This window comes from Crinia signifera, chromosome 1 (genome assembly GCF_055691185.1).
Source record: "Crinia signifera chromosome 1, ASM5569118v1, whole genome shotgun sequence".
NCBI classification, from domain to species: domain Eukaryota; kingdom Metazoa; phylum Chordata; class Amphibia; order Anura; family Myobatrachidae; genus Crinia; species Crinia signifera.
The window spans coordinates 364,818,066-364,842,290 of NC_139217.1; the positions used below are offsets into that span (position 1 = coordinate 364,818,066).

A 24,225-nucleotide genomic window follows, 5' to 3' on the forward strand; every position below is an offset into this window, starting at 1 on the left:
ACTGACTACGCTAACTGTGTAACGCCGACTGACTACGTTAACTGCGTAAGCTTCGGTAAGGCACAGCGTACATACAGACGCTGACAGGGACGCTGACTACGCTGGCTGCGGGAACATGACGCTGATGCTGACAGGGACACGACGCTGACTACGTAAGTGGCGAATGAAACTACACAAGTACCAAGTAATGCAGGCACATGCTTTTTTGACTTGCGATATGCGATGCGTGAAACACGGAGCGATGTGAACTGCATGTGATGAGTTTTGAACTTAGAAGGCCAATACGCATCAGACTAAAAGGGTACCTTTAGATTCGGGGGAGTTATTTTGCTTCTGTAAAGGGAAAATAATGGCTGCTTTATTCTTGTGCTCCATACACACAGGGTCAGGGAGTCTCCGTGCTGAGCAATACTGCTTAGCACAAATCGCTCAGCACAGATCGCTCAGCCAATAGCGATGTGCGCTGAGCGATCTGTCACGGCCAGTGTTCTCTGGTGAGAGATCACTGGTGATGACTAGATTTCTACTGCATGCAGTAGAAATCTAGCCCGCGATAGCGATGTGCGGGAACATGCATCGCCGTCACTGGGGTGCCTACACACGGAGTGATCCGTGCTTCATTTCTAAGTGATCTAGTCGCTTACAAATTGGGCTACAATCACCCCGTGTGTATGCCGCATAACACTGCAATTTAGATTTCAGATTGAACACACTACCCTACCTGCAGTGCAGCATGGTTTTGTTCATCTGCTAAAATTGCAGCCTTGCTAACAGGTCTGAATCAGGCCCACACTGTGCAACATGTGCACCCAGCAACATCTTATTCAAATGTCGTCCAGTGTGTTCCCAGTTGAACTCCACAACTAAGACCTGCATTATAATATAACTGCCACACTTGCATTACAATATGCTATAACGTAGCTCATCAAAGTATCTACAAAAAAAAGGAACCGATGTTATGTACTCCATGTAATGCCTATAATATTTATGTTGCCATTTAAAGCATAGTATAAATTTAATTTCTACCAAAAAGAAACCAACACGAATGATATAAACAAAAACGGGGCATTTGTTGTGTAACACATTTATGATTTACTTCATCTGCAATATGTTTTTTTATCTATAGAAATAGGTTTCTGGACATACAGTAATTGGTGACCCATACATGGTAAGCAAACGACTCACCTGGATGTCCCTGAGACTTGGTGTAATTCCCATGAGCCTGTGTTAGAGAAAAGACATCATTATTAGAGCTGATATAATATAGACCACGGATGGTTCTTACGATCTTGCCTATTGATATTTGGATCCATTCTATAACTATTGGCTATTAGGTCATAGTGTATGTAGTATTGCATCAGCTGCTATAACAATCAGATACGCAGCAGGGTGGCTAAGCATTAGGTCCTGTTGTGGGAGTATGGATGAGATAATAGAATAAACAAGGCAAGAAGAAACACACGAGGACAGATATTATATGTATACTGAGAACTACCAACATTTAGACATAAATATGCTATATGACATGTACTGTATGGGGTACATTTACATAAGCTTCTAAAAGCGAAAAGTGCGGATGTTGCCCATAGCAACCAATCAGATTCTGTAATATTCTAGGGTGCAAAATAAATGATAGCTGGATTCTGATTGGTTTCTATGGGCTACATCGCTTTAGTAAATATTCCCCGTAGTTTGATTACCTTATATAAGCTAGCATGCCGTGGTAAACAACAATGGTAGCAGGTCCAGAGGCTCTGGTGCATTCATTGTTATCCCAGAAGGGAATGTGGCTTAGGGCTGTGTGAGCCTTTTCTGGGTGATGCTGCTCTGATAACAGCAAAATGCCCTGCTTACATGTTATAGGAGGTTTTCTAGCTCAAGCACTGTTGGACTGGGGCATGAAGGGCCCACCAGGACAATGCCGTGGTTGGGGCCCATGCTTAGAAACTTGATTACCATTAGCAAGTGCATAGTCTGGGACCCTTGATAAATATATTGTAAATGCTGCCAATGCATGCATGATAATGTACAGCAATGCACTGTAGAAAAGGTATACGGTCACTAGGTCTACAGCATGATGGTAGACAAGCATTATGTCGATACCATTAGGTCGACAGGCATTAAGGTCGACATGCAGGAAGGTCGATGTGACTTTAGGTCAACATGGGTTAGGTCGACAGGGTCAGTAGGTCGACACAAGCATTAGGTCGACATAGGGATGATCGTCAGTCAAAAGAGCGACATGGGGTTTTTCTAATTTTTTCCTGCATGTCCACCTTAATGCATGTTGACCTAAATGCATGTCGACCTAATGGTGTCGACCATCCTGCTGTCTACCCAATGATCCATACCCGTAGAAAATATAGACCTGTGCAGTATAAGGTAACATATGTATAATGTATCATTTAAGTGCACAGTCTGCAACCTGATCCCAGGGGATGGGCACCCAGGCAGTGAGGCCCACCAGGGGTTTCCCAATATTGGTAACATCGCAATGGCCACCTGATACACACAGGGAAAATGAGGGGGTTCATTTACATCGCCCCAGACACTGGTTATGTCTGCACCCGCTGTGATCGTCAGGAAAGCACACACTAGTGGAGTGTACAGGGAAGCACAGGAGTAGTTTGGATAAACTGGTTAAATTGAAAGGATTTAGCCAATTAGTGAGAAATGTTTTCCCACTGTTTGGGGGCAAATGGTCAATTGCCATTTACTCCCATACATTACCAGATTTTTGTTATAACCATAATGATTGGACAGATAATATTACAGTCTAGTGTGTATCCATGTTAATTAGCACCTAAAATATTTTGATTTAAGCGTCTGTATTCAAGACTGGATATTCCTAAAATCTGGACTTTTAGTATGCCTTATGGATTGAGGTTGGGCAACACTGATATAGATTAACGTAGTGCAATAACAAATATATTATATCACTACAGTTTACTAATAAAGTTTAATTTAGCACCCTCCAGCTATACTGGTTTGTAGCATAAAGAGCAGTCTTTCCACTCCATGTTATCTGCCAAGTGTGAAATTTCTTAAGTATCTTCACATTGAAGTGGAGAGGCTGCTGGAGATATGTAGGGTCTCTAGCTAGAGGTGGCTATGCTAGGCATTCATTTGGAAACCCACTACCTCTCACATCATACTTGCCTATATTTTCCTTTCGTGGGAGAAGCCCGGCGAGGATTGGCTGCATGACCACTTATCGGGCATAGCCGGGCTCTCACATCATTAAACTCCTAAATCGTTGTGCTTTTGCTTCATTTGCGATTCCTGGTATTAGCTCCCTATCTGGCACGCTTTATGGGAAGATGCAGGTATTTCAACACATGCCGGCTGGTTGGTGTAATATGCTCAATCTAGGCACTATGACACAACTGAATTTAGTAACTAAAGTTACTCAAGGGATAAAAATGGATTACCAGAGGTGGGGATGCCAGCAGTCACAATACTCCGGCCATTCAGTCCACAAATGCCCTTGCAACTGATATTGTTTGGAGACGATTTTTTACATCCACCTAGTTTCCTGCCTTCTAAACAAGCACATGCATTGGACTCCAAAACAAACAAAGGTCCTGAAAACCTGACACCACCTAGTATTTCTTCTTGTTAATGTAGCCAGACAAATGAAAGTGGGCTTCGGCAAGAAATTGTGCGATAACCAGTGGCGGCTCTTACCATTTTGGAGGAGGGGGGCTGCCGCAATGTGCCCCCCCCCCATGCGCTGGCCCAAGCCTCCATGGGCTGCCTTTGCAGCAGCCCCCGGAGGCTTAATCGGGTTCCCAAGTCCGGCGCATGCGCAGTGTCGTCCGTGGTACTGCGCATGCGCAGAACCAGATTTGGGGGCTGCCGCGCATTTGCACACAGAGTGGCATCCCGGAGGGAGGGAACACCTCCCACTTGGACTGCCTTGAGTGACTGGCAGGTCGGACTTCCAATAGGAAGTCACTGCCAGTCATAGTGAAGCCAGATCAGTCTCACAGACTGCATCTGGCTTCACTTTAGGCAGAGACAGTGGCAGATTTTACCTGGGAGGGCTGCAGACCTGCAGTCCATAGGTAAAAACCGCCACTGGCAATAACACCAAAAATTACCCAGCGAGTGATGCAAAACGTCAGAAATCAACTACAAATATGTATCACAAAAGAAGGCCACCATCTGGACGCTAATATATATTTATTTAAGTTTCTTAAATAGTGCACCAGATTCTGTAGCGCTTTACAATAGTAGACAGTGATAAAACAAACTGGGTAACAACAGACAGACTTGGAGGCAGGAGAGCCCTGCTGCAAGCTTACAATCTATAGGGATATAGGAAGGAAACACAAGGACAGGCACCAGTAATAGCATAGCAGTCCCACCAAGTTACAAGTCCAGAAGGGAAGCTAAATAATACATAAGTGCCTCAGAGTGCCAAAACCAATTGAAAATAAACTGTATTCCACATGCACTTGTAGACTATGTACTGTACTAACATTTGAATAGCATTGACCATGCCTTTTTTGTTAACTTTTAAAATCTGGGAGTGAAATGATCGCAGAAGTGATCATTTCTTTTTCTGGAGCTAGGGCCATTCTGCGCATGTGTGGTCTTCTGACTATTCAGGTATGGCGGCCATTCCTCTACCAGTCATTTTTCTGGGATTTAGACCATAGACTACATCGGCTGAAGCAGGACCAAAGAGGACATCTTTGGATTCCACATAGAAACCTACAGATGTTTAGGGGATATGCTGTGCATATTATTTAACAACATGCCCCAAAGTGTTCTATTCTGGTATCGGACCAATACCTGAGAGATGTTTGTATGTTCATGAACTTGGGGGTTATTCTAAATCAATCGGTCCCCTGCGCGTTCGCATGGGGGACTTATTGTTTGCGACTGTTCATGTGCATAGGGTTTTATGCGCATATGCAGCCACTATGTGCGAGCACCCACAGCACTCACACACAGAAGTCCGGGTGGGGGGCGCAGAGGGGCGGGCCTGGGGAATTTGCCTATGGTAATTCCCAGATGACACGGGTGCGGGGGGGCAGACAGTTGACGTCAGCAACAGTTGACGTCGCACAGGGCACCCGCAGGTCTATGACACCATAGAGGTGTCTCAGATCTGCAAGTGCTGAAGAAATCATTTGATGGTCGTCGACCATCGAATGATTTCTCCCCCGCACCCAAGGCTGCGAATGGATGATTATGCAAATTATCCATTCACATGCCTGCGGGGGTTTGGGGGGGGGGGCGCGTCTGGCATCTGGGAGACTCGCAAGGCTGTCAAATTTGTCATCCTTGCGAGTCAACCAGAATAAGGACCTTTGTACTGACAATTTAATAGAACAAACCTGGGTAGAACTCATTGATTGATGGCAAAAGTCTTCTTTGATATGAATGAATAAATGTGTCCCACTTTAAGTCAAGCAGCAAGCCAGTGACACAGTTAAGCTGGTTACACACCTAAATGTTTATCAGTCCAATTTATCCAGTTTCCTTAAGGTGAGCAGGCATAATGGAAGCATTTTTTAGCATGAAATATGAAGCTTCTTGCTGCATTGCTGCCGGCACAGAGGACAAAAAAAGATGGGTGACTTTAAATTGCAATCTCTAGTGACCATGGTCCTCTTATGCTTTGTAATGTTTGTCATGATATGTTCAGTTTTCAGCCGCATTTACAGTAAAGCCGATATACACTAGCGATATTTAAAACGATATTGCTCATTTTGACCCTTCTGAGCGATATCATTTGTAACGTTGTTTAGTCAGTGTGTACACTTAATATAGTTAATGATGTGCACTCCTTTTGGGTCTTTAGCAGGATTCCCCCCCAATACAGCTCAATCTTGACCATATTGTCAATGTGTAAATGTTCAACTGGGGACCTGACCGATATTGTTAAAGATATCATTAGTGTGTATGCACTATATCATTCAGCGGGAAATAATTGATGATATTGTTCATAAACGATATTGTCTAGTAAATGTGTAGCTTCAGCACCCACCTTATGGAATGCCCTTCATGCACATTAAAGCTATTTACATACACTTTGATTTGCTTTTGATTCAATGTTAGATTTGATTTTCTATTGCATCTTTCATTAGATCTTCCCATTCGATTTGGCATTAGATCTGTACTTTTTCATTAGATATCGAATTTGATTTAAATTCATGGTACATTGTACACATTCAATTTACTGGATCAATTCGATATTTCCTTGGCTGCACAGTAGATTTTTCTTTTCGATTTTGAGAAAATGGGAGCGCGCATCGAATCGAATGCAGATCGAAAATGTCCTAAAAACCAATCAATGTGGATTCGATTTTGCTTCTATAAGCAAAATTGAATCAAAAATAGACAAAAATCGATGCATGTGTACACAGCTTAAGACGGTCTTCTAGCCTTTAAACTTTTTAAGGGTTCCCTGAAAACTTACCTCTTCAGGCAAGCCTATCATATTACTGTATATATTACTTCCACGCACATTAACGCTATGTACACACACTTCAATTTGCTTTAGATTTGATGTCCGATTCGATTTTCCATTAGATTTGGCATTAGATCTTTGGATTCAATTTGGCATTAGATCTGTATTTTTGCATTAGATATTTATTTCGATATCAAATTTGATTTACATTCAAGGTACAGTGTACACATTTGATTTACTGGATCGAATTAGATATTCCCTTGCCTGCACAGTCTAATTTTCTTTTCGATATAGAGAAAACGGGAGCGTGCATCGAATCGCATGCAGATCAAAAGCATCTTAAAAACCATTTGATTTCGATTCGATTTTGCTTCTATAAGCAAAATCGAATAAAAAACCTGTTAAAATTGAAGCGTGTTGTACACCCCTTATGCCTACATAACCTTCAGTAGCATTTATATCTTACTACATCCCATCAGGACTATCTTGTATGCTATAGATTCCTAACCTTATGTATACCTCCTATTATCCCTATAGATTGTAAGCTTGCGAGCAGTGCCCTGCTACCTCTATATCGGTCTGTTAATACCCAGTTTGTTTTATCAGTTGTTTCCAATTGTAAAGAACAACGGAATATGCTGCGCTATATAAAAAATTGTAAATAAATCTGCTAGCATTACATAAAGCATAATAACAATCACTATTATTAGAATTATTGGTACTTGTGTATTACAACGGCGCCCGATTTCATCTAAATCACATCCGATATTGATTTGCGGCCGATTTTCTGCCAATTTGATCTGCGATGCGATTTTGCGTCCGATTTGCGTCCGATTTTCGGCCGATTTTCAGCCATTTCCTGCTGATTTGCATGTTATTCCATCCTTGCACACCCCCAGGTACTATGCGATGGTATGCGAATTGATTTTTGGGAAAATGCCCCTGATTGTACAATTAAATATCACATAGCAATGCATGCCAGCAAGTGGCATGCGATGCGATGTGATTTGCAATGTTAAACGCCACCTCCACTATCAACACGAACCCGAAGCGTGGCGAGCGCAGCGAGCCCGCGAGGGGCGGCGGTACGCATCCTCTGACCTTTTCATACCCCCACTATCCACGTCGGCGTGGAGTGGATTTTAGATAGTGTGGCGAGCGCAGCGAGCCACCAAACCCGAATCGCGGCGAGCGCAGCGAGGGGACGCGGATTACTTTATTTATTTATTTAATTTATTTACAGTTTCTTATATAGCGCATACATATTACGCAGCGCTTTACAGAGAATATTTGAACATTCACATCAGTCCCTGCCCCAGTGGAGCTTACAATCTATATTCCCTACCACATGTACACGCACACACAGACATTCTAGGGTTAATTTTGTTGGAAGCCAATTAACCTATCAGTATATTTTTGGATTGTGGGAGGAAACCGGAGTACCCGGAGTAAACCCACGCAAGCACGGGGAGAATATACAAACTCCGCACAGTTAGAGCCATGGTGGGGATCGAACCCATGACCTCAGCACTGTGAGGCAGTAATGCTAACCATTACACCATCCGTGCTTTACATGTATTCCGCTACGCTCGCCACGCTTCGGGTTGGCGTTGATAGTGGGGGAGGCGTTAACAATGACGGTGCATTTAACATTGTACAATTACAAATCGAATCGCTTCACATGCATCGCATGGCATGCATCACATGCCACTATATTGCATGCGATGCACTACGATGGAAATCGGGGGTGTGCAATGATGGAACAGCTTGCAAATCGGCCAGAAAAAGTGAGAAATCGGTCGAAAATCGGCCAAAAATCGGCCGCAAAATCGCATCCGATTTTTTCATGCGATTTGCGGCCGATTTTCGGCCGATTTCGTGGGCGCCGTGATAATACACAAGTACCGAATTATTATTAGTATTCATTGCAATTAATGCAGCCCTTAAACCAAACCCAAACCATCCATAAAAACTTTAATTTCTACTTTTTTCTAGGGAAGCAAATAGAAGGAAGCCCTTACTTGTCATCTCACAAATACTGTAGTTTGCTTGTTAATCCTTATTCCCACATCAAGGTAAAGCTAAACACAAGTACTATAGCTGTTAAATCAACAAAGAGTCATTAAAATACAGCTTTCATATGGCTGCGGGTGAGGTGTAAGTGAAAAGCCCTGTACACACACATCGATTTGCTTTGGATTCGATGTTAGATTCGATTTTCTATTAGATCTGGCATTAGATCTTTCCATTCGATTTGGCATTAGATCTGTAATTTTGCATTAGATATCGAATTCGATATACATTCATGGTACATTGTACACATTCGATTTACTAGATCGAATTCGATATTTCCTTGGCTGCACAGTCGATTTTTCTGTTCGATTTTGTGAAAACGGAAGCGCGCATCGAATCGAATGTAGATCGAAAGTGACACAAAAAAGCATTCGATTTCGTGTAGGATTCGATTCGATTTTGCTTATAGAAGCAAAATTGAATCGAATCCTAAACTAAATCGAATGGTTTTTGTGTCACTTTCGATCTACATTCGGGAAAAATCGATGCATTGTGTACAGGGCTTAAGGTGCCCATACATGTACCAATTACCCAGTACTTTTTGTGCTAAAATAGCATCGTTGTGCATGCACAACGCATGCACAACGATGCTATTTTAGCACAAAAAGTACTGGGTAATTGGTACGTGTATGGGCACCTTTTAACCTTCAATCTGTTTCTGTATAATGTGCAGGTACTAACATAGGAGGATTTGAGACTATTAACATTAAACAGTATGAAACTTTTCTATATTGTCCCTCTTGTGTTTGGCAGTGAACAGTGTTAAAGGGACACGGGAGATGTACATAGAGTATAATAAATTACGCCTGCACAATTAATGATGATGGGCTATTAAAGTAGTTTAATGATTATTATGTGTGTGCTCCGTGTGTGGCTTACGGATGGTGTGTCCGGGGGAAGCCTCTAGTCCCGGTGCTGCTCGAGCACAGCGCCCAGTAACATCACGGCCAGCCCGGAGAAGAGCCCGCCCGGGGTAACCGGAGACCAAATTAACTTCAGAGTGAGCGGAACCGAGGTTTTCATTAACCCCATAGTTCCCGGGAAAAGGCCTGATGTGATGCAAACCACTCCCCAGCAGTAATACTAGTTGTTCATAGGCGGCAAAATGAAGGGTATCTGTACAGCACAATAGAATATAAAAGAAACAACTTTACAAAGATCTGTAGCTACAGTATCTAGCTTTGGTGGAACTACAGGTCCCAGCCCGCCTTGCCAGCTGGAGATTGCAGTTCCTCAAGCGCAGGAGAGGCACAGCTTGCCCAAGATAGGGTTAGGTTGGCAGATCCCATGCACACATTGCTGGGTATGTTATTGTGTGCACTATACTGATTGTGCCAGTTTTGTAATATACAGAAGATGGGTATGGGTAAGATCTCTATTTACCTGATTTCCACATGATCTCAAAAACAACAGTGTAATCCAAGGAAATAAGTGGAAGGAGTTCCCCATGAGAGTATCGTGCTGCCCTCCACCACAGATCAGCTGTGCAATTGTCCTCAACTGGTGCAAAGTGTGAGCGCTGCTGCTGCTGCTGGCGTCATTGGAGAACACTGCTGGTGCAGGACTAGCGCTCTAGTTGTACTCCAGTAGGCTGGTGCAAGTCTAGCACACTAGCTGTACTCCAGACTGGTGCAGAGCTATAGTAACTCTTTAGGCGCACTCCAGTCACACTGGTGCAGAGCTACAGTAGCTCTTTTAGCTGTACTCCAGCTGTACTCCAGTCAGGTTGGTGCAGGTCTAGCTCTCTAGCTGTCCCTACTGACATGTCCTTCCTCACTCCAGGGAATCAGCATCTGCAGGTCACCTATTCAAACGTGACTGGTGTCAGAAGTGAAAGCAACCTCCTCATTCCCAACGCATCTGCTGTTCACTTTGTCACTGCTAAGGAATCTGAGTATACACTCTGACAATAATGTGCACCTCCATCCCACAAAGTCCAGGGTGGGGAAAAAGCTTCAGTGATGTCACGCTCACTCCCCAAACTTTGTCCTATTCCACAAAACACTATTTATAACTTTATATCACACGCTCCTTTCTGGGTCCTAACAGCAGGCTGTCACAAACAAGACACTAGTAAAATTAGATGTAGAATACATCACAGATAATACATTGTGCCTGTGGCATCACAGCACTTTACGTATAGCACAATGTACTACATGGTCCTTCAGGAAAGAAAGTTTCAAATTTCATAGTTGTTTATTCTGCCAGAGTCTGGAGGCGCTGTGCAGCTATTAACACAGAACTACATCACTATAACATCTTTGGATGGTGATTATTACAGTGTGTAATAGACTGAGCAGGCAGCTCGAATTTGACTAGAAAGTGTACAATCTATTTATAGTATAGTCATAATCGTACATAGCCTAAATTGCACCATGTGTATAGTCAATATAGGTGGTTCTGGGCTCCTGGGAGTTCAAGGGAAACTTGAACAGTGTGTATGCACCTTTTGTCAAATCTTAGATTGTTTAATTTAAATACGGATTTATTATGATATGTAGGACTTTAAATTAATTGCTGTTATATATGGGCACATGATAGCAATGACATACAATATATTTTATTCCTGTAAGTGCAAAATAAAGATAAAACAGGCAACAGTGTTTTTATATAATAGTGGTTACCAGCCTATCTAAGGGCCTTATTCTGGTTCGGTCAGTGCAACATACGTACGGTCCGTTTCACCGTACGTTTCCCGTACGCGGAGGGTGAGCGTAAGTCCGCCCACAAAACATCCACATACGGACGGTCACAAACACCGACAATGGGGAGTGGCATACACTTGAGCGTACGCCACCGTATACGGACGGGTCTCCTCTTAGACACCGTTAACTGGCGTACAACAGAGCGTACGCCACCGTATACGGACGGGTCTCGTCCGTTTTCACACCGACATCTTCCGTATATCAGATCGTATGCCACAGTGCATGGACGGGTCTCGCCTTTTTCTCAATTGAAAACTCAGCGTGTGTCACCGATCGTGAGAGTGAGCGTACATCCGTGCAGGGTGGCATATCCTTCACATATATGGCATTGCAAATCTTCTCTTTCAACTACAGGTTGAGTATCCCGTATCCAAAATGCTCGGGACCAGGAGAATTTTGGATAACGGATTATTCCGTATTTCGGAATATTTTAATATTTCAATGATGTATTTTGAAGTATCTTGCATTTATGCTGTATAAACACATAATATACACACAAATATATTTTATTACTACATAAAATACACACAAACATATTTTCATTGTTCAAAAAACAAGGTTTCAAAACGTGAAACAAAATGTGTGTACTATCTCAGCACTGAATTTGAATGCCAAGCAATCATTGTCTTGCACATATATAGTGCCAGTTACATATCATGTCCCCAGTGATGCTGTTAAATATGTCCCCAGTGAGTTTTTAGCAAAAAAAAAAAAAAATTTCACTTTCTGGAATGTCCGTATTTCGGAATAATTCGGATAACGGATATTCGGATACGGGATACTCGACCTGTATAATTAAGACAATTAATTAATTATTCTAACTGTTATTCAATAATTGTTTTCTATTAACTCAATTGTCTACCTTAATAAACACCCTAATAAAACAACATTTTAACCCTCATTACATGTATATTTATTATGTTCTAATGTTGCATTTTAATCACTATCTATGTGTCCCCACATTGGTTTTACTTTTAAATAAAGTTAAGTTGGTGTTACAGTCATAAAAGTTGACACATGTCGACTTCTGTGAATTGAGTGTCCTGCTTTTTAAAGTTTACAAAAACACTTACTGAATGGGTGTAGATCAGGGACGTGCAGTCAGGGGAGGCAGAGCCTCCCCTGTCATAACTGATTTAAAAAAAATACAAAGATGATGTTTATTTCATATATGCTGTTATAAATATCTTATTTGATTTTTTTTTTAATTAGTTAACTAATGAGGTGGGACTGGACACTGAGGGAGGCTGGGCGGCAGCGGGAGCTGTGCCTCCCGCTGACAATTGAAAACTGCCCTGCAGCAGGGGGCGGGAATAACCTGCAGGGGAGAAAAGATGCTGAGAAGCCCATCTAAATTGTATGGGAAAGCGGCATCTACTCCTCTGCCTCAGTGGCAGGGACGCACGCCCCTGTCACTGAGACAGATGTGATAGGACAGCGGAGAAGGCTGTCACTCACTGACAGCCTGTATCCGCTGTCCCTGAGCTGCACAGTGTCACTGTCAGTGTCTGCTGCAGGGACCTGATCAGCAGCATGTAAGTGTTTAGTTAATTAACACTGCACTTACACACTTAAATGACACACATTATATAATATAACATGTTCTATCATATTAAAAATGCATCCCAACCCCACTCAATTCCCCACACACTCACACTAGGTTTTATTTCACACTCACACACTTATTTAATTTAATTTGACATTTAACCAAGGGGCTGGCGGGAGTAGGGGCAGAAGCATTGCTGGCAGGAGCAGTGAGTACCACTACTACCGGCCCGGCCGCCGCAGGGTTGCAGCTGACACTGACAGCTGTAATAATAATCAGCGCTGCGGGTGGTAGCAGGCAGGTGGTAGCGGGCGGTAGCGGGCGGGCAGGCGGGTGGTAGCGGGCGGGTGGTAGCGGGCGGGTATTTCATCTGGCCGTCCACAGCCCTGCGGCTGACAGCTGGAATAATCGGCTGGTGGTAGCGGGCGGGCGGCGGGTATCTCATCTGCGGCTCAAAGCCGCGGGACTCTGCCGCCCACAGCCCTGCGCCGAACCCCCAGCCTCTACCAAACTCCCCCCTCCGGCTGCCGTGGTCCCTGTCGGGTCAAGAGCAGGGGTGCTTTCAGTGCTCTTCCCCGCATGTGAAGCGGGGAAGAGCACACACAGGCAGGGAGACCATAGGCTGCAGTGCTGGGCGATATAGATAGTAATTAGTAATTTTTGCACTACAAGTCCCAGCATGATTAGTCAGTTGCTGGGACTTGAAGTGCAAGAGTAACGCTAATTACTATTTATATATTTATTTATAGCTATATTGGAAGCGGTGGCAGTGGGTGTAATATTTGAAATTTAAAGATGGCCGCCGGGAGCCAATCAGAGTGTGGCATGTCTTGGCTCCGCCCCCTCACAAAGGTTTTTTAAGAGTCGGGGTGAGCCAGCTGCTGGCAGTCTGCCTGCAGGAATGGAGCAGAGAAGAGCTCCCAAGAAACAAGACACCAGGAAGTCCTAGTGGGTGCCAGCCTTACAAAAGGCTGCTGCCCACCAGGTGAAGACGCCGGAAGCCCTGGTTTAGCGGCAGCCATGCAAAAGAGCTTATTGGCAGCCGCCTGCCAGTTGAAGATGCCGGAAGCCCTGGTGCAGCAGCAGCCATGCAAAAGAGCTTATTGGCTGCCGCCTGCCAGGTGAAGACGCCGGAAGCCCTGGTGCGACGGCAGCCGTGCAAAAGAGCTTTTTGGCTGCTGTCCGCCAGGTGAAGACGCTGGAAGCCCTGGCATGGCGGCAGCCGTGCAAAAGAGCTTATTGGCTGCCGCCCGCCAGGTGAAGACTGCTGTGTGTTAATAAAATTTTACACGGTGTGGGTGTTTTTATTGGAGTATTGGTTCTGCTGTGGGACTACAAGTCCCAGCGGGCCCATTAATGCCCTGCATGCTGGGACTTGTGGTTCCCCAAGTCCCTGCATACAGGGGAAGGTTTGCTGTGATTTGTAGTTCCGCAGCAGAACCCAATACTTAACTTTTTTTACACTTATTTTATCAGCCCGGCGTCCACCGCCCTGGGACGCCGGGAACAGCCCCGGGCTTCAGCCCAGGACGGGTGAAGCCTGGAGGGGGGGACCCCTTTTTTGGGGGGGTCCCCACTCCCCCCGGTACCCTGTCCAGGGCTGACCAGCCAGGGTGATCATGCTTTGGCTGGAGAACCTTACATAAAAAGTGTCCCCCAGCTGTGGCATGACTCCACTGGCTGTTGGAGCCCAGTGCTGGTTCCAAAATATGGGGGACCCCCAATTTTTTGTCCCCTGTATTTTTTGGAACCAGGACCGGTCTAAGAGCCTGGTGCTAGTTTCTTAAATATGGAGGAACCCCACCATTTCCCCCCCCCCCCATATTTGGGAAACCAGGACTGGCTCAATGAGCCCGGGGCTGGTTATGCTCGGGAGGGGGGACCCTACACGTTTTTTTTTTTGTTTTTGTTTTTTACTTGTGCACACTTTTCTAGACAACCATGCACATATCTCACTGAACTGTGCATGGTTCTGTCAAACCTGTGTGCGATATTTGGTAATGTTTACCAAAAGTCCTGTGAAGATGCAGGGAAATATACTATATGTTATTGTTCAATTTCAATTAAATGGTAAACCTATCCGGTCTGTACTGTATGTGCGTAAATCTGGCTCTGATACTAGCCAGTGCCTCACCAGTCACTGACCTCACTGCACGTCACTGGTGTAGATGGTTATAAAATATCTACCTTGACATATGTAAGCAGGTCTTAGAATGAATCTTACCTAAAATTAAAACAACCTTTACATGTAGAGAAGTGTAGAAAGATATGCTTCCAATGTGTTTGAGGGCTGTGTGTTGCTTGCAGGTAGTGAAATCATGGTTTTCACTTAATAGGCTGCAGCATTGCTTATTACATTCAGGTGTAGTAATCAGCATTAATTAGCAGACCCAGGCGTCCGCTCTCATGCGGTATCTCTAGGGGTGGTCTGGAGCTATCTTTGGCGTCCGCCTGTTTTTGGCCCAAAATGCACGGTACGTTCGCTGATCAAGCAGTTGTAGCACCGTACATTTTTAGTGCACACCCCAGTGTACACCCATGTTTACGCCCAGTTTTCCTCATTATTCTGGCCGCTCCCCTAAAAACGCCCCCATGCCGCCCACAATGACCGTACTCTTGCGGACAGGATTTTTTGCACGGAGAGACCCGTCCGTGAGCGGTGTGAGGTCGCCACACCTGCGCATTGCTAAAGCTACGCATGCGCAGTTGAAAAAAAACCCGATCCGCACGTATATGGTCCCACCGTATCGAGCAGAATAAGGCCCTAAATGACAACATAACAGTAGTGTCAGCGCTGGCAGCTGTGTGCAACCGAATAAACACTTGAATTGCTCAGTTGTACGTCTCTTAGTGGCCGTCGACATGCAAAACTCTTGAATTCCCCTGTATAAATGAAGATCAGCCATTGTCTTTTAATATATAGGATAATGGTGGCATGTAAAATTGGTAATGTTAGTGAGCAGAACATTTCCCTACTCATTAGGCAATTATATTTCCTCAAAATATACTATAAATATGAGTTGTGAGGTAATAGTTCATACTAGAAGTGAGTGAGATTTATCCCTCTGTGCGCCTAGGCAGCCCGAAGGAGGGTACACCTAAATGATATCCCTAAAATATCAAAATAGCAGCAAAATACGACAAGAGTGAAGGTGTTCCTTCCAATGGCGCCCTAATAAGAAGAATACGTCCCTATTGATAAAGGGACGGTCCTCTTCTCCGTGTATTTGAGATAGTGTATAATACCCCAACGTTCCTTCTGATGAGAAGGGATCCTCTTCTCCGTATCAATGGATAGGCAAAGTATGGTATTTAATCCCTTGGACCAACAGCAGGGGGCAGAATTCCCTCCAAGGATGTAAGTACCGGAAAAAAATGAATGATAATGGTACATAGAATAATACCATTTATTGAACACAACAGAAATATACACAAAACATAAGGTAAACAGTGGCCAATTACCCAGGTTTTGGAGAACTAAGAATTAACTGAGTTCTCAAATGCGCATGAAAGGAAGGTGAGTACCCGGGATCCACCTCCACACTCAGGCAAGTAGGTAACAGGTCCAGTGTTCAGTCCTCAGTCTAACAACAAATAGGCAACAGGAGCTCCGAACGCGTTTTCGATCATCCGCTGTGATCTTCTTCAAAGGGAGTGCTCCTGTTTGCCACTCCATCCTATTTAACATGACATTGTCCAATCAAATGCTAAAAACAGTGCCCACCTTAAACTAGCACCAATCAGATAAAAGTCCCGGGTACTTATGTAATATCTGGGCTCCCGGTTTTCTTATGAGACCGTGTCCGCTCGCCACGCTTCGGGCACGGTGGCTCGCTGCGCTCGCCACACTATATAAAATCAACTCCATGTGTAGTTGGATAGTAGGGGTATGAAAAAATGGGGTGCATTTAACATGGGAGTCCAGATAATACATAAGTACCAAGTCCCGATATTACCATCTGTAACATAATTGGAGTCCATTGGTTATACATCTACGTCGTACCGGAAGTGCCCCACTTCCGGGTTGCGTTCCACATACACGCCGTACCGGAAGTGTCCCACTTCCAAGTGCATTCCACCTACACGTCGTACCGGAAGTGCCCCACTTCCGGGTTGCGTTCCACATGCACAGTAACCGCCGAATGGAGGTGAATGCGTCTGCTTCTTACGACGGCTGTAGTGACGCCTCACTTCCCCCGGATGTGTGTCTCCATGTAACGTCCCCACACCATCTTAGTAGTGGAGGGAATTCTTCAGTCTGTGAATATAGTTAAGATGCAGCCTCCATAGGGCGGAAAACTTGTCCCCATCATAGAGTCTCCCTGTCGCCATTTTGTTGGTTAGGTAAACAATTTTTCAATTTCAGAAACAATCTCTTAGAACGTCCAGAGTCAGGGATATCTTTGGATGTTTTAGGCATTGTCATGGTGACCGCTCTTGATATATACAGTATGTTCTGTGGGGGATTTTGATAGATCAGAGTCCACTTCTCACATAATGTAGGGCCCATTCATCCTCAAATATAAGCACAAATAAATATGTAAACATGGAGTCAGATATAAAATGCATTCCCCGTGCAAAATAGCAATCTAAAGTGCAAACTAGACCCACATATGAATTAGAAGAAATACAAAGTTAAAAAATATATAGCCGGGTTCCCTATAGAATATTTTAAAATGTTGCAACCAGAGATTACACCTGTACTGCTTAATCTTTATGAACACATTCAACATGACAATCCCGTCTATCCCACATTTAATAAGGCATTTACCTCACTTATTCCAAAACCGGATAAAGATGTAACACTTCCCTCCTTATATCATCCAATAACATTATTAAATGTTGACTTCAAGATACTATCCAAAATACTAGCTGACAGACTTCAAACCCATCTAGCATCAATACTAACTAAACATCAGTTGGGGTTCACAAGCGGAAGACACTCGGTATATGGGATTCGTACAGCGTTAACAGCTGTAATAGCAGCTAGTCACCAAACTAATATGTCAAATATGCTCCTTAGCCTGGATGCCACCAAAGCATTCGACATGATTTCATGGAGATATCTTTACAATATACTGGAGAGAAGGGGCTTTGGCCCTAAATTTCAACATATGATTACATTTTTATACACCTCACCAACTACCGCTTTATTAATTAATGGAACCATAGGAGAACAAATAGTTTTAACTCGAGGCACAAGACAGGGATGTCCGCTCTCCCCGTTTCTTTTTAACCTGGCCCTTGATCCCATGCTTCGGGTATTACAGAATTGGCCGTTATTTTGAGGGATAAAATCAGGTAATGAAGAATTGAAAAAATCTGCCTTCGCAGACAATGTTTTGTTATTCATATCCTCACCTAGACAATCTCTAAAATCATTAATAGCCCATATTGGGGAATTTGGAACTGTCTCAGGATTTGAAGTAAATTTTGAGAAGTCAACGGCCCTTTATTTAGAACCAGGCTATATACGCCCGGCAGGGTATGTGGGAATACCCATTCGATGGGCTAAGAAAATGATTACGTACCTGGGCATCCAAATTCCAAAAGATATGGGCAAATTATATGATCTTAATATGAGTAATATTATTAATGAAAAAGGATATAGATAGTTGGAAACACCTAAAACTATCATACCTAGGACGGGCTAATTTAGTAAAAATGCTTCTCTTTCCGAGACTCTTATACCCCCTTCAATCTCTCACGATTTTAGTAACAAAACGAGATTCATTAGAAATCAATAAGATCATGCGGACGTTTATATGGAATGGGAAAAGAGCGAGGATTAGCCTGATAAAATTGCAACAGACTGGATCAAATGGGGGTATTAATCTTCCCAATAAAGTGGAATATGGAAATGCCGCTCATTTGAGGTATCTTCGGGATTGGCTAAATGGTAACGATAGGTATGCCAACACAACTATGGAAGCCACTTTTCTTAATGGGGATAACTTAAGTGTCTTTCTACATAGATATGACGGGGAGTTACATCCCTTGATACAGAACAATACATTACTTATGACAACGCGCAGAGTATGGCATTTGTTACGTCATAAACAGGTATTAAACAAATATACCTCTATCCACTTACCCTTGGTATCTAATCCACAGTTTCAGCAAGGTATGGCTCAACATCCATTTACGTTGTGGCAAAAACAGGGAATTACTAAAGTAGGTCATTTAATTAATAAAACAACTAATAAACCACTAAGGTTTACACAAGCGATAGACAAGTTTCCATTTTTACAATCTTTGCCATTAGCATTTTTTCAAGCTCAGCACTATGTGGCTGGCCTAGCTAAGGTGCTAGCCCCGAGGGACTATAATAATCCATTGGATATACTCTTGGAACGAGAAAATAGCCTCTCCAAGGTGATTTCATCCCATTACGTGTTTCTTCATAATCTCTTACAACATGGGGAGATACGTACTGGGATGGCGCAGTGGAGGGAGTATATGCCTATGCTGACCATAAAAAAATTATTGAAAACTCTAGATACTTCTATAAAATTGATGCCAGCTGCGGCATATATAGACCTTTTTCTACATGGACATATACGACACAGTACCTAGTTTTGGCTTTATGCTGGACCGCAGAATGGGCTATATTTGGAATTATGCCGGTAGGAACACGCATTACACAGGGAGTACATAAACTTTTGATAGTCGTATCAGCAATTGCTAAGAAATGTATTTTACAAAATTGGGTACAGCCTAGAGCCCCTCCGTTTACTCTTTTTCTTAATAAATTACACCATGTATTCAAAATGGAGTGGCTAGAAACATCCCTGAAAAAAGACATAGACACGGGGAAATTTTTCAACACATGGGAAAGTTATATTAACACCCAACACTCTAAAAGAGCAGATTTGGAAATGCTTTCGGAACACATGTTGGTACGAAACACGCATGAACGCACAAGACCCACCGATCGTCTTTGGGTGATTATTAAATAATACCAATAGTGTAAACGTTAAATTGGGCTTATTAAACTGTGAGGACAGTGATTGGAAATATATAACAGGAACCCCCATGCCATGCAGTGATACTCAACAGACTTTTTCTGTTTTATTTATTTATTTTTTTGTTTCCTGTGTTTGTAAATTGTAACATGTGGAAAAATTAATTGTAATGAATTTTTTGCAAAGCGCTTCAATAAAAGAAAAAAAAAAGCTTCAATAAACATTTAGAACATAAAAGGATGTTGGATCACTGGTAGAACATTAAAGGATGTTCCTTACACAATTGCATTATGATGTATAGAAACGTCATTGTGATGTTAGTGGTGATATTACATAAGACATTTGCCTGTTATACTGTAGGTCTAGAAACCTCAATGTATTGTTATTCATGTGCATAGCAAACATTAAGGTATATTGAAATAATGGGGGAAATTTACCAATATGAAAAACCTAGTTTTTCGTATTGGTATTTCCCCTACGACTGCATACGACTGTTTCAGACAGGACGCCGACCTCGGAGCCGCCGACACCGTAGCCGCCGACACCAGAGCCAGTGACCTACCGATGGGATCAAGATAGGTAAGTATCAGTGTGTGTGTGATGTGTGTATTAAACTTTTATTTAAAATTTGTGTCAGTGTGTTTTGTGTACTATTTTTTTAACTGTGGAACTACAAGTGCCAGCGGGCCCTTTAATGCCCAGCAGGCTGGTACTTGTGGTTCTCCAAGTCCCAGCTTGCTGGCACTTGTAGTGCCACAGTAAAAAACAATAGTTTAATGTTTTTTTTACACTTGAATCAGCCCGATGCCCACCGCCCAGGGGCATCGGGGACAGTACCAGGCTTCAGCCTGGTCAGGTAAGTCCTGGAGGGGGGGGACCCCTTCATTGGGGGGTCCCCACTCCCCCAGGGCCCCTGGCCAGGCTGACTGGTCGGTAGGGATGAATGCTTTGGCCGGGGGGACTTGCATAAAAAGTCTCCCCCCGGCTGTGGCATTACCCTGCTGGCTGGTTTTGCCTGGGGCTGGTTCTTAAAATACGGGGGACCCCTACTCATTTTGTCCCCCGTATTTTGGGAACCAGCCCCAGAGCAGGAGCCTGGGGCTGGTTGTCAGGGAACCCCTATTTGTCGGGTTCCCTGATTTTTAATTACCGGCTCCAGGCTCTGTCAGCCTGGTGCTGGTTTCGGCTGTGGGGGGGACCCCACGCCGGTTTTTTATTTATTTATTTTATTTTATTTATTTTTACACCACAGTCTGCACGGATCTGACTGATCCGTGCAGGCTAAAACGAGAATACGACAGGAAAATGGTGTTCTATTTTTCTGCCGTATTTTCGTGGACAAAAGCAGCCGTATTTTCTATACGGCTGCTTAGTAAATCAGGAACCACCATTCTTTTGAATGGTGATTTCTGTCGTATCCTAACGATGGTGTAGACATTCGTATTTGTAAATACAAATACGAATGTTCCATCCCTAGGACTACGAATTGTTGTATTTTGGGGATAGAAAATCCCGAAAATACAAATTCGTAAAAAAAAGGTGTATTTCTCCCTACGAATACAGCTTTTTTCTACGAATCCATATTAGTAAATGTCCCCCAATATGTGACTATCCATTAAATTCTGCCACGTCTGCCCAAAGATGGTTTTGATTTTCAACTTTAAAAGGTAGACTCGCTGGAATCTCAACAACGCCTGCAAGTCACAGACAATTACAACAATAGGCCTGATTCATTTGATGGCTAGACTATAAGTTCCAAGAGAGACCAAGGGCGAATATATGAAGGGGGGAGACAGAATTGTATAAATAGCACACTCAGCTTGTCTACAGGAACCAGAGTCCACAATATGGAACAACCCTCAGTGGGTCAGGGTCTGACTCGCGATATTCAGCCATCTGCAGAATCATTTTCCGATATCTTGCTCTAATACTGTTTCTTCTTTGTATGTAAGGGGGCGTCTGTGCTCTGATAGGTTAAATGATTGTGTTCGATGCGTCACTCACAAAATTGGAGCACAGAGCACACAGGGCCAGTGCAAGGCACCGGAGCGCCCCAGGCGAGTCGGGGTGGGGGCGCCCCAGTGCCATGGTGTGTGTGTGTGGGGGGGGGGGTACCTGTTGCGCCTTCTGGGGAGGAAGGGGTGTCTATTCCGGGATCTGACAGGAGCCTGCGCGGGTACCTGTCCTGCGACGCTTTGTGTATAAACCTGTCGGCGGCGGGGGTCCCTGCAGTGAATAATAAATAACTAGCTCTATCCGGCGGTCGGGCGGGAAGCGCATCTGTTTTGAAAACACTGGCCGCACGCTGATTGGCTGAATCAGCGGGTGGCCAGTGTTTTCAAAATAGAAGCGCTTCCCGCGCCGCCGCATATTGCTAGTTATTTATTATTCACTGCAGGGACCCCCGCCGCCGCCAGGTTTATACACAAAGCGTCGCAGGACAGGTACCCGCGCAGGCTCCTGTCAGATCCCGGAATAGACACCCCTTCCTCCCCAGACGGCACAACAGGTACCCCGTGGCATGGGGGGCAAAATGCCGCCCTCCAGTTGCCGGCGCCCTAGGCAAATGCCTAGACTTGCCTAGTGGTGGCGCCTGCCCTGAGCGCACACCGTTTAAAGAGATCCTGCTCGGTCAGGGAACTCCTCAGTGTTAGGACAGAGAAAGCAGCCTCCTGCTAACGCTGAGTACATGTGGGTCAGCAAGTCCTGTCTGAAGCTAGTACCTGTGTGGATCCCACCCCCAATGGTACTAGCTAAAAAGTAGGGGGGCCACTGGAAATTTACATGTAGGACCAGGGTACCTTCTTACTTTACATAAGAGCAGTGAGGTGGAATATTAGGAGTTGGCCACACACACACACCCTCTGTCAAAATGGCCAGGACTGAAGTCCCCAAAATACCACCTTGATTGCAGCCCTGCGTATTAGATTAGTAAGGATCCTGACAGTCAGTATGTCATTGATGATTAGGTGCAATGCATATTGATCAGAGTGTATGCAATATGATCAATAACAACGAACGATAACAATATTTTCATGAAACAAGATGATCATGGTAAAGCAATCATTATAGTTTGTTCAATCGTTCAAAATGTATATGCACTATATATCGCATCTATAGATGAGGAGAGCGATACCGGACATAGGAATGTGCCTTTTTTTAGAGCTATTTATCACAGTCATGGAAAATCATTTATTAATATCTTTCAACAAATTATTACCAGAGCAGCTTCAGAAATACTGAGTTAAGAAATTAAGCACAATTCTAACTCTATATGCAGCTATTTTACATGACAAACTCAAAAAGCAAGACAGATACATTTGTCTACAGGATATGAACTACACTATGAGCTACAATACTTATACTGTATGTGCAATACATGTTATCTATAGTATGGTCTAAAACAGCGGTCCTCAAACTAGTTTGCTCTGGAACCCTGTCAAGACAATAAAAGTGATTACGGGACCCCAGCAAGTTACCACAGAATGGTCACATGTGTGGGTAGCAGACAGCACATACATGACAGTACGGTGGAGGCACCTAATGATGGGAGGAGTCTGAAGTAATAGACAATTCAACTTATTTTTTATTTTGGATGACAGTTTAGAGAAGACATCAACCTGATGGTCAACAACATGGAGTCACGACCCCATGCAGAGATGGTCGTGACCCACTTTGGGGTAAGGACCCACAGTTTGAGAACCACTGGTCTAAAATTGGTATATCTAAGCAATAGTATATCTTTAAAATGAGCCCGAAGCGTGGAGAGCACAGTGAGCCCTGCGAGGGGACAAGCATTACTTGATGTGTATTTTGCGTCCCCTACTGGGGCTCGCTGTGCTCGCCACGCTTCGGGCTAATTTTACGGGTGCACTTGCCACTCTTCGGGCTGATGTGGATAGTAAGGGTGTGCTAAATCGCATCGCATGTTTAATTGTGTGATGTGATGTGATAATGGGTGGGTGCTAAATTGCATCACATGCAAATCGCATGCAAATCACATGCAAATCGCATGTGATTTGCGTGCGATGTGATCCGCAGGTAGTGGCGTCGTGAAACTACACAAGTACCAAAATTTGAATGGATATTTGGATAAGGGATACTCAATCTGTATGCATTATGGTGCCCATGCACGGTACGATAGACACCGTGCATATGGAACTAGATTGCCTCGTATCTAGTTCAAAACGGATCCGATGTGCTAAAGCAGCGTGGGTACTTGTGAGTTATCTGGGCGTCCGATTTTGGTACTAGATCGTATGCGATATCGCATGCGATTTGCGATTTGTATGCGATTTAGCATGCGATTTGCATAAGATTTGCTATTCATTTCATTACCCCACTATCCCCAAAGTGTGTCTATCAACGTGAACCCGAAGCGTGGCGAGCGCAGCGAGCCCGCGAGGGGCGGCGGTACGCGTCCTCCGACCTTTGCATGCCCTACTATCCACTAGGGCGTGGAGTGAGAATAGAATAGTGTGGCGAGCGCAGCGAGCCACCGAGCCCGAAGCG

The 24,225-nt window shown here is 43.9% G+C and overlaps 1 protein-coding gene across 4 annotated transcripts in view; it reads right to left on the reverse strand.

Annotated features, from left to right (window-relative positions):
* The window catches only part of ADGRD1 (adhesion G protein-coupled receptor D1), a 417,296-nt gene extending 406,818 nt beyond the window's left edge, over positions 1–10,478 (reverse strand). For all 4 annotated transcript variants that reach the window (XM_083150233.1, XM_083150230.1, XM_083150227.1 and 1 more), the window contains exons 1-2: positions 9,881–10,478; positions 1,186–1,222 (exon numbers count right to left, since the gene is read on the reverse strand). In XM_083150233.1, coding sequence (XP_083006359.1) covers positions 1,186–1,222; positions 9,881–9,946 — 103 coding nt within the window. In that variant the 5' untranslated portion in view covers positions 9,947–10,478. The remainder of the gene's footprint in view (positions 1–1,185; positions 1,223–9,880) is intronic.
* Between the last annotated feature and the right edge of the window lie 13,747 nt (positions 10,479–24,225).